This window comes from Candoia aspera, chromosome 1 (genome assembly GCF_035149785.1).
Source record: "Candoia aspera isolate rCanAsp1 chromosome 1, rCanAsp1.hap2, whole genome shotgun sequence".
Lineage (NCBI taxonomy): Eukaryota > Metazoa > Chordata > Lepidosauria > Squamata > Boidae > Candoia > Candoia aspera.
Genome location: NC_086153.1, coordinates 159,719,611 through 159,737,164, shown reverse-complemented (window position 1 = coordinate 159,737,164; position 17,554 = coordinate 159,719,611). Strand labels below are relative to the sequence as shown.

General features: G+C 37.8%; 1 protein-coding gene across 1 annotated transcript; it reads right to left on the bottom strand.

The window, feature by feature from the left end:
* Positions 1-2,482: 2,482 nt before the first annotated feature.
* Positions 2,483-17,135, bottom strand: RAB1A (RAB1A, member RAS oncogene family). The gene is made up of 6 exons (XM_063316674.1): positions 16,868-17,135; positions 6,680-6,752; positions 5,743-5,838; positions 4,937-5,032; positions 4,399-4,530; positions 2,483-3,956 (listed from the first exon to the last, which is right to left on the bottom strand). Exons 1-6 carry the CDS (start codon positions 16,888-16,890, stop codon positions 3,759-3,761), a joined length of 618 nt encoding a protein of 205 aa, XP_063172744.1. The 5' UTR covers positions 16,891-17,135; the 3' UTR covers positions 2,483-3,758.
* Positions 17,136-17,554: the final 419 nt, after the last annotated feature.

Here is a 17,554-nt window from a genome sequence, read left to right as displayed (position 1 = left end):
TCACCTTTACTTAACACTAGATTGTAATACAACTTTTCTGTGTCATTGATACATACTTTAATTCTAAGTACCTGGATGAAGGAAGGTTCTGTATTTTCATTATAGAATACAAGAGGCTCAGCTTGTAACAGAAAACCTCTGTTTAATATTATAGTATAAGTAGACTTGCATACACCTTCTTTTGCTGCATTCATTAGCTTTGTAACAAGGATAGTAGCTCCTGTTTGCCCATAATCCTGAATCCATATTAGTGCTTAAAAAAAGCAATTCTGTGCATTCAGATATAAAATTCCTCCTCCTCCTATTCTTCATGATTGGCTAGTAACAGAATGCTTACCATATTAATCACAGAAACCCAGCTTTTGAAGTTGCAACTTCCAGGCCGTATCAAGAACACTTGATAGACTAAAGATAATGTCTCCTTTCTGGCTGTTCAACTTTCCTTCCTGCTGGAAACAGTAGGAAGGAATTCAGTTTTTTTTCTGGGGTGGGAGAAATCTAGTAGCAGATCTCTTAGCTTTGTTCACCCAGGTAAACCTGAGCAATGGTTTACTGAATTAATCCAGTAGCCTGAGTTTGCATAGCACACTGACTCACATTTTAGCCTAGCATGGTGTGCAAATAGCCTATGAGTTTTGTCACACACTAAGCAACTAAGTTGCTTCTTCTCAGATATGAGCTGTACTGTCAGGGTAGAAATTAAGTAGTATCTGTATGATGCAGATACTGCAGCATCAATTGGTTTTTCCACGAAGTTTCCTACTTCGAATTAATGTATTTTGGAAACTGCTAGTGACAATGATACAGTCAAATTGGAGTATATAAGGCACAGTTCTTCTACTAATCTGCAACATTTCTATATGTAAGGACTGTTCGGAAGCTGAGACTGATTCCATATCTACTTTATACTGACTTTTTACAATTCCACGGTAGTGGTAGCCAAAGGAGGTAGGACTGAAAAACACAAGGTGATGAAAGCACATGACACATGCAAGCAAGGCTGGATTTTAGACATTTTAAAAATATTCTGATATGTCTGTTTTTGGATTTATATTTGTTTCCCTCCTCTAAATGGCAGTTTGTAGCCATGATAGTCAGAAGTGACTCTTAAGACCAAACCAATGGAACTTGGGTGTGACCTCAAGCATTGAAGTCATAGTTTGCTTGCATTAGGGCTAAGAGGTCATGAGAACTTAGTCCACAAAACATGAAAACTTAAAACTCATATATTTTCAGAGCCAGTTTGGTCCAGTGGTTAAGGCTCCGGGCTAGGAACCAGGAGACAGAGAGTTCTAGGCCCGCCTGAGGCATGAAAGCCGGCTGGGTGACCTTGCGCCAGTCCCTCTCTCTCAGCCCAACTCACCTCACAGGGTTGCTGTTGTGGGGAAAATAGGAGGAGGAAGGAGCATTAGGTATGTTCCCTGCCTTGAGTTATTTGTAAAAATAATAAAGGGATAAAAAATAAACAAATAATAAAATTTACAAATCAGATTTACCCTTTTTCCAAATCTGTTGCCTTTTGTAGGCTGCTTCCCAGATTTAACAACAACACAGAACTAGAACTGACACCATAAGTTGGAAGAAAGAATTATAAGGAGTCATTCTGTTCAGAACATAATATATTAACAAGCTACTGTCTAAAAAGAAGCATGGATGTAGTCTATTAAAGAAGAATATTGAGATATGTATTCATTAGTGTCCCCCAATGGGAGGAGATGGGCAGGGACAAATTGGATAAATAAAATAAAAATAAATTAGTATTCTAAAGCATCTTCTGAACTTCAGAACAGTGCACTTTATTTTTAAAATAAGTGTTCTTGGTTGATAACATTTTAGAGTTTATTATTGCCCAAGGAGCTTCAGTACTTTCAGAATGACCCCAAATTCTCACTTAAGTATTGTAGCAGATTTTCTTCTATATAACATTTCTTTTTGAACTGATTATACTACAAAACTAAAAGCACATTATGAATCAACTGACTAAACATTTCTCATTCTGAAGTACATTTTATTGTTGAAGTTAAAGAGCAAATTCAAATATTCAGTAATTTCAATCTTCTAACAGTACTATGAAGAGTTAAGGTATTATGTGTTCCAGTTGCAAATCACTAATGTCTATCCCATAATGGGGATGAAATTTTCTTAGAGATTTGCTAAACATTTGCCTCTCAATCACATCTGAATGTTTCCTTACAAAAAAGCGTCAATGACAGTTTTAAATTATTTTGCGAATAAGATTCTTTTATCAAGTTGGTAACGTTAAAACCCAGATATCAGGCACTAATGGATTAGTTTCTTTATACAAAAGTTCTACGTGTGGTCACTGAAGCAATATCCAAGCCACAATTTTTGATCAGATTCACATATGTATTTAAATGTTTCCTCCCTGCACAAATGTATATTTGTCTTTTGGTCAGCTGCCTTATTACCATGCCTACCAGTGCAGCTTTCTTGTGCCTTTGTGCATAACCAAGCCAACCAATAAATTGCACGAAATTTTATTAAAGTTAACAGTATTGATTGTGAGAGAATGGAAGTAACATTATTTAGAAAAGACATAACATACCATTAGAGTTAACATCACCTTGTTAGCTTGAAGTCATTCATATGTTAGGAAAAATACTGTTTCCTTTTCTATGACAGAGCAAGAGAGACAATTTCTAAATGGAACCATTCAGAAATAGATTCAAACACAATTAGGATGCAAAGGGAAAGAGAGATGTACATTTAGAGTGATTATGATTCTATAAACAATGCTGTAAGTTGTGTTCCAAGTATAGCGCACATGCCAGAAACACCATGACACTTTAGTCATGTAGGCCATATTTGCTAGTCATTTGCTGGGCTGGGCAGGTATAGTCTGTAAGGAAGTGGTTTTAAAGTGCCAATACCGCACACAAAAAGTTCACAGGGGGCACAATGCAAGCTTTCCCCCTTATTCATAAGAATTAAGACAATACTTATCACCATACAGTTGAGATTACTTCCAATAAGTACAATATTTATTAAACATTTCTTCAGTTTGTTACATTTTGTGCAACAAATTACAAGAGTCTGCAGCCACAAATTATATGCAGAGTATGAAATAAAATCAGCATCTGTGATCCAAAGAACTGTTAGGGGACTGCAACTTCCTTTAGAATGGCAACCCCCCTCCCCTTTGTGAAATGCCCTGCTGTTTCAAAGGGGGGTTGCCAAGGGAGGTGCTGTTCAAGAGTCCAAACCTGCTTTGGCTGCACATCGCAATTTAGGGCTGATCTCAGAATCCCGGGCAGTGTGTATTCTTTCCATTTTCTTAGAGCTCTACATGGAACTAGCAAATTAGATCTTACACAGAATGCCTTACTGAACTTTATGCATGGAAAAATGACAGCCACAATTGTGCTGTTGAGTACAAAAAAGACTAAACTTCATCTTCAGAAGACTAAACCTGACATCTAAACGTGCCAATACAATCAGAACAAAATAATGTTCAAAGTTTAGCCAACCACAGGAAATGATCTGGTATAAGAAAAAGTAACAAAGATTACACACATTTATAAACCAGCACACAAAAGGTTTAACACATTTCTGAAAATGAAGTTAGCTTTATTGAGTCAGGAGAATAAAAAAGTCAGTATTGACCATTTACAATCTCTGACCTTTGTGGAGACGATAAGATTCTGTTGTAGTGCAGCTACATACAGTACAATTCAGGCATTTTTCAGTTGGGTTCAGATTTCCGATTCATTGTTGAGAAAGAGCTGGGAAGGAAAGTTTTAGCAACAACCTCCACTGGACTGCTTGACTGGAGTGCTCTGAATTTTAACATTGGATTTCTCTGCACCACCTGCTGTAGCTCCAGGACCCATTCGTTTTTTGATCTCAGCAGCCATGGTCATGAAAGACTGTTCTACATTTGTTGCATTTTTTGCACTGGTTTCCAAAAATGGAATCCCAAGGGAATCTGCAAATTCCTGTGGAGTAAACACATCACTATTAGTTCTATTATCCAGAATCTGGAAAAGAATGTAGCTGCTCTATATTTAGCCAATTATGAACAGGAAGCATCAGAAGCACTTTTACGTATCCTCAGTTAGCTTTAACTATTATTAGTTTGGTTTTCACCCAGCCTTTCCTCCAGAAATTCAAGGTGGCATATATAGTCCTCATCTTCCACGTTTATGCTCACAGCAACCTTGTGAAGTAGGCTGGGCTGAAAGATAGTGACTGGTCCAACTTCAGCCCCACTGGCAAAAACAGACTTGAATGTGGGCTTCCCAGGCCTAATCAGATGTCCTAACCACTACATCTCACTGGTTCTCAGCATTATACACCTTCTAGCTTGTTTCTATCATAGCGGAGTCAACAATATTCTTCTGTTTCTGAAGATTAAAGCTATTTAAAAGATAGGCATACCTTTGCTGTTGTATAGTCTACTACTTTCTTTGTAGTCAGATCACACTTGTTTCCTACCAACAACTTGTTAACATTTTCACTGGCATAGCGATCTATTTCTTGAAGCCACTGTTTTACATTATTGAAAGACTCCTAAAAGATAAAAGAATGCATTAAATCTAAGATCAGCCATTTGCTATAGTGCATTTGGATTCTAAGACAAATCCCATTGCATTTTAAACACAATTCCAATAGTGCCCACCTCTCTTCTGTGCTTTACAAATTGGGAATTTCTGGCTTGAATTAAGGAAAAACGATCTCTGCCTCAAGACTTTTCTTTTATACGAAGATACACCACGATATTGAAAATAACTGGTTGAAGCATCTGAGATGGGGGTGGGACGATGATTTAAAGTGCAGCAAGACTTCAAAGTGAGAGGAGGAACAGTCACCACTGAATTCAATCATCTCTTCACCTAATTACTGTTATATACAAAGTTACATTTCCCTATGACATGCTCACGCTATTTCTTCACATGCCCAACCAACAAATACTTACCTGATCTGTAACATCATACACAACTATGATGCCATGAGCTCCTCTGTAGTAACTAGAAGTAATTGTTCGAAATCTCTCTTGCCCTGCTGTATCCCACTACGAAAACAAGAAAATGTGGAAAATTACTTAAAAGACTGCATCCATTCTGGTCTGATGACTGGACAGATTAGAAGACCTTGATAATACTACTAGTCAACTGACTATTCTGAAATACCTATCACAGAAAGATCAGATGAAATAAAATACTCTAAACAATGAAGCAGAATCCATATTTCACCGAAATCAACTATAAAATACTGTTGGGGACTTAACACTAGGCTCACTGCTGCTATAAGGATTACCAGGAGGCACCTGTAAAAGGTCCTTTCTTGCCATCTCTTTTAAACCTTTAAATAAAAACCTAATTCTGATGTCTCAGGGTAAGCATTCCAAAAGATTCTCATTTCTGAAGGTTTTGAAAGTCCCTTCCTTATTCCCTCTGAGGAGGAGGCTCTGTTGGATCCAGGCTTCATGTGTCAACAAATGGAGTCCTTTTGTTCATGGAAGGCTTATCCTAGATATACCCTCAATCAATAGAAACCTTTCGGTAAATTTGCCACGAAGTACCTTCAAGTACAAAACACAGAGCAACACTTGTCATGTACTGCTGTACGTATAAAACTACTCTTCAGTCCAGTTTTGCTGCTACTTGACAGTTTGGAACTGGCCACAATGTAGGTTTGCTTATGGCATAACTAGCCTATGAAACTTACAGGAATGCCCTAAATAGTGCAGCCTGCTGAGATTTACCAATAGATAATACTTACTATCTGAAGCTTGATGGTTTTGCCATCTAACTCTATAGTTCTGATTTTGAAGTCCACACCAATTGTGCTGATATAGCTTTCTGTATATGTATCATCCTAGGAGGAGGAAACAATTTTAGAATCATTAGTAATACTGTATTCTAAAGCATGACCACCACAGAAAGGAGAAACCTCTCCCAATATAAACAAAGGTTTGATTAAAATACCAACTGAAGCCACGAGGGACAAATTTGCTAGAATTTTGGCTTAGCAAAAAATGTGTAGTTTCTAGTTCAGACTGCTCAGATAATGATGGGAGGAGCCAGTGAACATTATCAAACTACTGACTGACATTAATTTAACACACTGCACAAGCCAGTTTTGGAGCCAGTGAAAGAACAAATTAGGGCTGCTTTCTCTGGCTTGTTGGGAGAGTAACATAAGCAAATGATTAATACAATCAAGCCATCTAAATGTTTAGTATATCACAAAACATTACCAACTACAGGATCAGATCTCTGTATGGTTTGCACTTACCATGTAGACCTGGAAAGACATGGAATATTTCAATAATTCACTACACACTATAGTGAAGGACAGAGCATCATATGCAGGATTTATCTCTTGATGATTGTTAGTTCTCCTGAGCATACAAACTGGCCTCACACATGGCAAGCAAAATTCAATAGCCCCAAGTTCAGCCATATATCCAACGTAAGAACTCTAGGCATTTTAACCATTAAGGAACATTGCAAAATTGGGCTTTTAGTCTGTGAAGGATTAACTGCATGTCTTATGAATGCATCCACAAGATTAGCATTTCCCCTAACTTTTCTTGGAAATTGATGTTTTCTTTTACAAATACTTAGCAAGTATAAATATTATGGAGGCTAAAACACCTAGATACTAATACCATTTTTAATCATTAACCCGAAGTTGAAAAGGCATGATAACTTACTGCAAACCTAAGCAGCAGGCAAGATTTTCCAACACCAGAATCTCCAATAAGGAGCAGCTTGAATAAATAATCACTGCAAAGAGAAAACCACAATTATGCCTACAATTTTAGGATGGATTAAAGCTATTTATTCATACAACGTATTAATTTTGTTTTATTCTATTTAAAATTGACAATTTTCCTCCTGTCAAAATATACTAGGTTTTATATAAATGGGTTTTATCCTGAAATCCAAATATAAATCTAAATTTTGTGGCTATCTGGAAACTAAATTGTGATGAAAATAAGAAAATGACAGAAGAACTGTTACAGATCTTCAGTTTTATTACCTTTCTAGATCAATTGGTCAATATGGTAATTGGTACTTTATGGAGAATTCCGATCCCACAGAAAGGGATATTACTAAGAAATCACTACTCCTCCAGCACTTGCAGGACTCTGTTTTGTTTTCTGACTTGAATAAGGGATTTGGAGAAGACAATTCTTTAATATGCTGACAAAGCAGCAGAAATGTCTACAATTAGTAACGGACTGGATGAAGATCAGTAACTTGAAATTCATTCCAGAGAAGATGGAACTACTCTTGATAGACAGCTCATCTGTGGTACTCTGTAAACAGTACACTCAGCAGCAAAGAATCAAACGATCAGCCTAGAGTTACTATCAGATCTACTCTTGTCCCTTATTTACCTCTCTCCTAAAACTGGTGCTAGCAGTACTTCTAATGTCATAAACAGCTTGGCAACACAGTACAGTATGCATGGAGTTTCTTTGGAGTCAGTTTAGAACTCAAGTTGGTCCGAGATAAAGCTCCCAGATGCTGACTGACCAGATGGATAGAACATCTTGCCCGCATTACGTAACTTCCACTGGCTTTCATTTGTTTCCAAACAGAATTCTTAAGTAGCATTTAGGTCCGTGCTTCCCAAATGTTTTCCTTCATTACCCAAAACCGCTTATCAGAAAAGGTAAGGTAGGTAAAACACTTTAATGGGTTAATGTGTCCTTACCCAAAGAAAAACCACTTTTACCCAATTTTGGGCAATTTACCCAGGTTTGGGAAGCACTGATTTAAGTCTTTGTGGTAAACCAAGCATGGAATTAGCCTAACACCAAGATTATCCTCCAAGATCCTTCTCTGGGTGCCCTGACAGCTAAAATTAGAAAAGTCACAAACAGTGGAAAGACTTTAAATTGAGCTACCTTCTCTTTGCATTTCCCTACAAGGGAGGCTCTGACATAAAATTTAATGAAATAATAATTTTCAGAAACAATTTTATATTTTGTTTCAGATTTAAGCAGTTTTATTACTAGTGTTTAATTCTAAGATTTCAAATCTACAGAACTCCACATTATTTATTTATTTGTAAATTTATTCACCACCCATCTCCGCCTCATGGGGGACTCTGGGCAGATAATTAATTTTATCCCAGTCATATCTATATGTCCTCATAGGAAATCAATTCTGGAGTACCTGAAGCAAGTGAGTGAAATTCTTTCGTAAGATTTTCTCAATCCAAATAGAATTTTAAAAGTTTCAAATTATGAATCATCAATACTACCAAGACTTTTCCCAATTCTTTAGGCACTATACAGCTGGTCCAATATTCTGCTGTTTACTCACATGTTTTCCTATCTATCCCCATAGATAGACCACTGATGTCATACAAAGACAACTGAAGTAGACAACTTCCCATGTGTTTTGGTAACAATTACAGTAAGGAGCTATGAGTGACAGACCTAAACATTGCGGAAAGAAAAGTATCAGTTACGCTAACTCTTTCATGTACCTATGTTTTAATACCTGCCTTGCACTGTGTTAAAAAAAAAGCAAGCATACTCAACAATTCAGGTTACTATACATGTAAAACACTGAAAATAAATCATGGACAGCTTTATGGAAAACTTTTTTCTAAACTCATGGTTTAAAGCTCTTCTCAGTAGGATTGGTCTGAGACTGAAGTTCAAGAATAAGAGGGAGAACAGTGAAAAGATTCACATGGAATTCTATACCCTTTTTGTTGATTGTGCTGGAAGACATGTTTAAGTCGTTTCATTTAAGTAAATGAAACCCTCAGATCACTTGTGATTATCAATTCAATTTAATTTAATTTAATGTTATGTTATTTGTATGGCTGCCCATCTCAGCAAGTGACTCTGGGCTGCAAACAATCTTAAAATAAAAACAAATTCCCATGATAAATACAAAAAAGTGAAATACACAGAAGCTGAGAAAGATTAGCAATGCAAATTTAAAACAACACAAAATTATTTCATCATTACTAGTGCTAAAGGGTATGTTGTTAGGAATTGTTTAAATCTTTGAGTTTCAAAAAATCAGCACCAAGACTTCCTTAGAACAACTGAGTTGTCTAGCACTCCATCTTGCAGCCTGGTTAGCTTTACAAGTTTAATATTTTGACAGCTTGCATATCAATATCTAACAGAATAACCCACTCATGGAAAAGGAACATTTACAGGAGTGGAGTAAATAAAAACCTCACATTTTAAGTTGGGTTTCTGATGGGGATTTCCACAGAGGAGCCTATGGTTTTATTGGTGCATGCCTTGGTTGTTTCATGCCTCGATTACTGCAATAATTTTCTGGCAGGAGTTCTATCTCAGTCCAAGATAGGTCCAGAACATCTTGAAAAGCATCTCCATGCTATTCTTGTTCTCTTCATATAGCAGAGGGCTTTTCACTGCCTCCTTATTCAGGTCACAGCCCAGTTAAATTACTGGTATTTTTGCTTAGAGCCAGCTAGTTATTCCCCCTGGCCACAACATCTGTCTGCCCTTATTCCTCCCCACAATCCTTCTAGTTCCTTATATTCCTCTAAGCAGGGGCTTCTTTCTCACTTCAGGGTTGTGGTCCCCAGGTCCCAGGCTTCAGGAACCTGGCCCCATGACTCTGGAATCAGCTCCTTCCTTCCCTTCATCCCTGTAAAACTCTGATGAACTTTAAAGGGGGTTTAAAAGTCTTTTTATTTGAGTAATAGATTAATGAGAATACAGTTGGATAATCAGGCAATAATCTTGAAAGTTCCTAGGTTCATACCATTTTTTTAAAAAAAAAATTATGGATGTACACATCCTCAGTCACCATTGCAAAGTGTTGCTTTAAATATGCATGGCTATTACATTTGATTTGTTTTACTGTTCATGTCTACTGGTTTGGCTGTTAATTAGTGAACTAATTTTATTTGATGGTATTCTGCAATTACTGTGTTCTTCTGATTTGTGCCATGTCTTGGTAAAAACATGTAATATACAATTATTATATAAGACAAATATCTCTTCAGAAAATTATTCAACAAAAAAGAACTTTCAGTAGTTTTAAATTACTTATTCAACAGTGTGTTCAATCAAAGCAGCCATTCATTGCTATATTTGTATCTCACCCTTTCGCCAAGGAATTTAGGACAGCATGTACAGTTCTGTCAATGTTTAAGCAAATTTGATTTTGCAGATATAATGAAAAGATCAAATTATCTCTAATTATCTCAGGTGCAATTTCATGTGGTTTAGATAGTAAAAGAATTAGAAATGTTTCAAAGTATTCAGTGAAATTATTTCTATTAGAAGAGACTGGAAGACAAAAAGCTAAATTTAATACTGAAATCATCACTTATTTTTGTGCCAAAGCACACAGAATAACACTGTTTCTTTGGTACCCCATCTTTTCTCTTATATTCTTTCTCTTCCTTTGCTGTGACTTGTATCAAATGTTAGCTCCATCCAAATTTTGGGTGTGCCTGAAAGAGCATATGGCACCATTCGTTAACAGACACTAATAGCATGCATGGGATAACCTGCTAGCACTAACAAAGTTCAGAGACATTAGGAGGTAACCAATCAAGGTAATCAGTTCCTTTGTGCTGAGCTGGACTCCTGGTAACATCCATGTTCAGTGGTGAGGTAACATTTGTGAACCCTTTAGAACTATCTGTAATCCTGCAGTATTGTGGCCCACAGTGGATCTGAGTATCATCTAAATCCTATTACTAAAGAGATTCTCATTAAACAAACTTAAAAACAGTGTACTGTGTCATTTTTTAAAATTGTATATATTGAACCAACAAGCACTGTTTTTGTTGGAGAAAGTAGGAAGAACGGTAAAAGTTAAAAAGTACAGGAAAAAAAGGAAGAGGAAAAAAGAGAAAAAGTAATTTCCCCTTCCTACCCAACAAGTATAAACAACAACTTTAGCAACTTATTACCTTCTCTTACAATACAACAAACCTGTCCATACTGCATATCATCACATTCTCAATAAACAAATCTTTAAGGTTTCATCCTCCACTCTAATCAGCAGAAGTCCATTAAGGGTTACCAGAAATAACAACATATAATTTAATCTAATAAACCCACTTGGAATCCTAAATTCAAATACAATATGTAAAAATCCAACAGAAGTTACAAAGACAGAAACACAATTCGATTAGCCTTAATCAAATCTCATTTTCTATCCTTACACAAATCCCTCAAACCTCATCATTCAAATACAATCAATAATGAAGCTCACCCAGTGAAAATCATAAAACTTGCCATTTTGGAGGTTCCTAATATTTAAAAAGTAGCAAAAAAATTAAAGTCCAAAGTGATTAAGAAATGAGGATCAGCAGAACTTCACATCCAAAAAGGCTACATTACAGCTATGAGCTCCAATGGAAGCCCTCAACTCCCAGCTGCTCCACTCACCAGCCGACCACAAAAACATCCGTTCCTGTGGTTTACTTGGAGAACTAGCTGTGCGGAGCATGTGAGGGTGATCTCGAGATCTCTCTTTGCTCCGGAGATATTTCACCAGTCTGGATCCTGCATCCAGCTGCAAATTTCAGCTGTAATGTCATCTCCATTATCCAGGGATGTGTTCAGTCCACCATGCCTCACCGGAAGAGATAATACTTATCAGAAAGTATGTGAAGATTTAACTTAACTGTGGCATCCCCTTTATCAGCAAAGATCTCACCCAAATATCTTCTGTACCTGTTGATCAATCTTGCTTGAAGGTATTTTGCCTATTCTTTACAGAACTGCTTTAACTCAGATATTTTGGGGCTATTATTTATTTATTATTTGATTTATTATTATTCATTTGTCTTTTATTGTTTGAATTAATCAAATTTATTATTTGATTTGCCTATTGTTAAGAGATGACTTAGGGGTGAAGAGTTTCGTATTTGTTAATTAAGAAGAGGTAGAGAGATTGTGCAATTGTTTATACTTGTGATGAGGGTGGGAAGTTGTTTTCTTGGGAGATTTTTACTTTTACTTTTTTTCTTTTTCAGTTTGTATTATCTTTTAATGTTGCATCTAAAACTTTTAATAAAATTATTTTTTAAAAAAAAGAATTTATTGGTCCAAACCAGAATCCATTGTTCCCTGAACATTTGCAAGCCATCTGGTTCCTGAGGCCACAAAGCTGCCTCAAATCATGCTACTTTCATTGCCATGCTTCACTGGTGGGATAAGATTCTTTTGTTGGATCACAGTGTTTTGGTTTCTCATCAATACCTTAAAGTTCCACTTTTGTCTTGCCTGTCTACCCAACGTTGTTCCAGTAGTCTGCTGGAACACATATGTGGTCTTTGGCAAACTTTAAGCAGGTGGCAATGTGCTTTCTGGAGAGCAGAGACCTCTTCCTTTCTATCCCCTCATGCGCACCACTCTTATTTGGTGTTTTCCTTGGGAGGACTCATCAGTCAATGCAACATGGCCTGCAAGCCCTTTACCATTATACTGAGGTTCCTTGCAACCTCACAGAGTATTGTATACCTTGTTCTTGGGAGTGATTTTTATTGGAGAGCTACATCTGGGAAGAGGATAACAATGTTAATGGATTTCTCCATTTGTATACTATGTGTCTGACCATGGCCTGACGGAGACCAAACTGTTTGGGAATGGTTTCATAGTCCTCTCCAGCCTCCTGAGCATTAACAATCCTTTTTCAAAGTTCAAAGGATCTCATCTGATTATGGCAAGATTCACTTCCATTAACTGTGTCCTGTAAAGCAGAATCAATGGTGACATCAACTTTTCTGGTTTTTTCAAAGGGGAGGACCCCTCAAACTCACATCTGGTTATCATCTTGTTTGGAGCATCAGATTCAATGTAACCTATTCGGAGAATGGTGGTTCAGTATTCAATAAAGACATGACACAGTACACTGTTTTGTGTTTTGTTTAATCAAAATCTCTTTATCTATTAATAGGAGATGAGATGAAGCTCCAACTACATTGTAGGTCACAGTTCTTCAGGATTATGAATACTTCTAAAGGGTTTATAAACTTCCACTACTGTATTTTTTTTTTTTTGGCAGCAGTACAGCAGTAATTTGCTACTGCCTTCTTCCAGGATGTTTTTTCAACTTTCCAGTCTAGCCTATGTCCTTGGTATTCTCTGTAAGTTGCCAATCCAGGTATTAATCAGAGGAGCTAACTCTGCTTAGTTTCCAAAACTAGTCAAGGTAAGGCAGATATCATGGCCCAAATGCATCCTTATTAACAGAATTCTCTATTTGAATTAGCTACTTGTCAGTACTTTACCTATCCAAAACAGATACACATCTTAGATTTTACTTCATTACTGCAAAATAAAATGATTAGTTTTATAATTAGTACGGCTAGCACTACTCATAAAGGAAACCAATGGAAATTGCAGTAGGTGTAAACTACAGGTTGATTTTATAAATTGCAACTACATTCTAGTACTTTTCTGTTCTATTAGTAACTAAAGCATTAAACCCTTTAATAGTTTCTGCAGGCTTATCAGTAAGATTTGAAAATACTTTGGAACCTTGGTTTGGTTGCTTGCTATGTGCTCTGTTTTATTTCAATATTTTAATAACATTTTCTCAGAGGAAAAGGCCTCCTGAAGCTGTTTGCAAATAAGTTACAAAATGTGTAAAATGTTGAAATGAAAAGGATGACACCCTGAATTTAGTCTAGTCACACCAGATTAAACATCTTAAATCAGAACAGTGATAAAAAAAACAAGCTGGATATGCAGTTAATTAAAAGAAAAGTGCACTTTTATACAGTATATGCATGCTGCTTCATCTCTAATGCCAGGTGTGCTTCTGTCAACAGCACTGAATCCAGGCTTATCAAACATAGTATTTCAAAAGGAATGCAATCCAATCCAGACATATTGCACATCTCCCTCAAATCAGCTTCTCCTACCTATAGTACTTATTTCATTTAAATAAAATAATGTATTTCAGCTTATTCACCTCAACCTCTCATGTTCATGATTTTAACAGCCTTTTTGGCACTAGGAAGCAAATTCTAGTCCAAATCTCTAAATGATATTTCCCAAGAGTTTCAAATAGATATTCAAAGTATTGAGGGCAAGATGGAATCCTGAGACCCCCAAAAGCGAGTGAGGCAGCACAAGCACCACCAGCATCACCTCTTGGTCTATCCTTCAAGAACATATCACAGTCACATCAATACCATCTGATTTCAGTCAAGTAGATAAGAAAATGCTTCCTACATTTATCATGGATTAGGGTCCTATTAAAAAGTCATCCCCATATTACCCTTGATGTTGCTGTATTTCATTTGGGAACTTCCAGAAAATTGTTCCCAAATGTATTCTACATAACTAAGTAAGCTACAGTTTTAACATGTTAAGCCAAAACACAGATGCGGTATCAAGCATTCATTTAGTATTTGTTTTAGGATGCCAAAAACAAATACAAGCTTACTCTTCAGGCCCTAGCTCTCACCACATACAAGTTTAACTCATGATAAAATTAGACTTGCTGTTCAAGTGTGTCACTGCTAATTTTGTTGCCTGGAAACAGTAGAACAAGATTTGAGGGTACTCGGCTTTTAAGCTATAGAACTCAGGGTGGATGATGAGAAAAGTTACTGAGAAATCAAAAGTCTTTAATAACAAAAAAATCAACAGTACTCATTTGGTGGTGCCTCCACATTTCAGTTTCCACTTTTTAGAAGTGTTTCACTGCAATGCAGTAACATTGCAAAATCAACATAAGCCCAGAAAGCATTCTGTAAGAATCATGTGGCAAACACATGACCCTCAGCTAAAGTGGACATCCACAATAATCAGTCAATAGCAACTGGTCAGAAAGTGTGAATCAGCTACAAAGTGATCAAATGATAAAGATCACTTTATCAGTTACAAAGTAACACTACTGAAGTTCACACACCACAGACTTAAATGAGAAATAAGCTCATGTATTTTGCATTAGCAGGTTTGGGGGGCACAAACGTCTTTGCAAAGGCAACCTACTATATAAGCAATCAGTTCTCAGTATAAAAGAATGAAATGTTAACTTTTTATGACATTTCTTAAAATCTTCTCACCTCCATTCTGTGACAATTGCTATTTGTAACCCAACTTCTGCAGACAACATTAGAGGTTCTCTTCAATTTTGTTCAGTTTCTCAGTAAACTCTGACAACAAACTCCACAAATAACTGTTCAGAACAAATTACAGTATAGGTTTTTGGGCAAGTCATTCCTGGTTCAAGTTTTCAGTTCTTCTTTCACTAGGGGGCCATTTCCTCAGAGTTATTCTTTTTGCACTTTGCAGATAGTACCCTTTTATATACATCTGTCTATTAAAAAGGCCTCAACAATGCAACTGTAGCTGCCTTAAAAGAACAGACTAAGTCTACCAACAATATATTCACATGAGTTATTTTCCAAACTTTTGCAGCCAAATTATCCTTCAATATAAATTCTTTAAAGAGTGATGCCTTGGTGTACCAATGCTGCCAAGTTGAAAAGAACAAGTAAAGATAAAGCAGGGGTGGAGAGAAACAAATTACATACATGTTGAAGAAGAAAAAGGGTTGAAGTCTCCAGAAACAGAGTGGCCTTTAAGACAAATAAAAAAGAAATGAGCAAGAGCAGAAATGGATGATACAAATGAAAAGGGAAGTATGTTTATAAACCAAAGATAAAGGTAAAGACAGAATGTAATATACAGGGGCAGGCAACTGACAGTCTTGGATCCCCCTTTTAATTCTTGTAATCACCTCTGGCCCAGATTGTTGAACCCCAGTGGTACAATTTGCTGGTCTTTCGAGATGGGGAACAGATGAAAACTATAGTGTAAGCTCTACAGAGTCATATCACAGTTTAAATCCAAAGAAAACTCAAATTTCTCCAAAGCCCATTGTCACCCACCCAGTTTGTCACCTTCTGCCTCTCCTAAATATTAAATATAGCTTTTAGTCACCAAAAGGCTGCCCACCTAGGCATACTAGAAAAAAGACTATAAGGGTGCTGGTGTAAAGAGAACAGAACAACCATTACAGAAAGACATCTAAGGAACTCTATAGCCAGTGGAGAGCATTTGTATGCATACTAAGCATCACTTAAGATCCAGTTGCTGGATTATGGTGTTCAAACTGTCATATCTGTCATTTAGTAAACGACCTTGGATCATCTTCCAGTCTATCCATCCTCACAGACAGTTGTGAGAATTAAATGAAGGGAACTATGTGCATTACTCCAAATTCCTTGGTGAAATAACACTTCCCCTCTTCACTTAAAATAAAGATACAGCCCACTTCTTTTAAAAGTTACCTCCAATGTCTTGAATCACACACCATTTCCCCACTATAAGCTTTAACAACAGGAAGCTGTGATCTTGATCCCTGATTGCCTACCTGGATGGTGGGGAAGAGTAGGGGACCTACAGCCACTCAGAGCAACTAAGGACAGAATATGATCTACGGGTTTCCCACCTGTGCTATAGAATATACCAAATAATGAATCAACTTGTTTAGTTATCAGAAGTCTGGGACACACACTACTCTGAGTTACTCTTAGATGCTTATTTACATCTTACAAAAGTATTCCCAGAAGTTTCAGGCCAAACCCTATCTTTCAGAGGGGGAAAAAAAAATCTCAGAATGCTCTTTGCAAACATACTAAATCCAAAGTCACCATTCTGTTTACTTGCTGCGGGCGCAAACAACCATTTCAGATCCGTCAAGAGCCATAGCAGTCTCCCCTGTTCCCTAGGTCTGTGGCCCCAAAGCCGCTTCTGAGTCCCTGTTTTCCGTTTGGCAGGGAGCAATTGCTCCACTCAAGCCCTTCACTCCATTACCACTTACCTCATCCCGCCATCGTCCCCGTCTCCCGCTCCCTCCATAACCTTCTCACGCCCTTCTGTCCCTACGCACACAAGAAAGCTACTACTCACTATTCGGGATTCATACTGGACATGTCAGCAGGGCCCCCCACGGCCTGTAGAGAATGAGCTCTCTCCGCGGAGCAGGCGGCGGTCAGACCCACCAGCGGCGGCTCCTGGACGGTCGGACTTCCTATCCAACCAAACACCCAAAGGTGACAACACTGGCAACAACGGTGTCTCCTTCCACCAGGGACGACAACTCCCTACACAAACGGCGACAGCAGCCGTCCCCGCTCTGGCACCTAAAACTCAAAATGGCTGCCACCTCCGAACCAGGAAACAGAGAAGCCTCTAGTGGAGGGCTGGGGCTTACATGATGGTGGGAAGGCGGTGGGAACCTTGGCAAGGAATCCTGGGGAATTGAGTTCCTAAGTCCCGCGACAGCTTTCGGGTTGCTTTCGAGCTGAGTAGCAAAAAACTCGGTTTCCCAGCAAACCTACAGGCAGATTGACGCGTGCGCAATCAGAGCTCTTTCTTTCCTGTTTCCCGGTTGACTCAACTTTGATATTTAGGTAACCGATTGGCTGACAGGTTCAGCCGGCCGGGCAACGTCAGCAGGGAAACGTGGCAGCTTGGGCGAGCCGTTGATTTCTCCGGACGAGGATGGGGAGAAGGCGGGGCACCAGGGGAGGGAGGGAAAAGCGGCGCCAGCTGTTTTATGGGCGGAGCGACTGCGTAGAATTGGAATTTGAACTG

What these genes read in the sequence shown, in the direction of transcription:
- RAB1A (XM_063316674.1), bottom strand. Translation starts at nt 16,890, where the DNA reads ATGTCCAGTATGAATCCCGAATA. An exon ending in TCCAGTATGAATCCCGAATA is followed by an intron (nt 6,753 to 16,867) that starts GTGAGTAGTAGC and finishes TTCTCTTTGCAG; the next exon opens with TGATTATTTATTCAAGCTGC. An exon ending in AAACCATCAAGCTTCAGATA is followed by an intron (nt 5,033 to 5,742) that starts GTAAGTATTATC and finishes TTGTTTTCGTAG; the next exon opens with TGGGATACAGCAGGGCAAGA.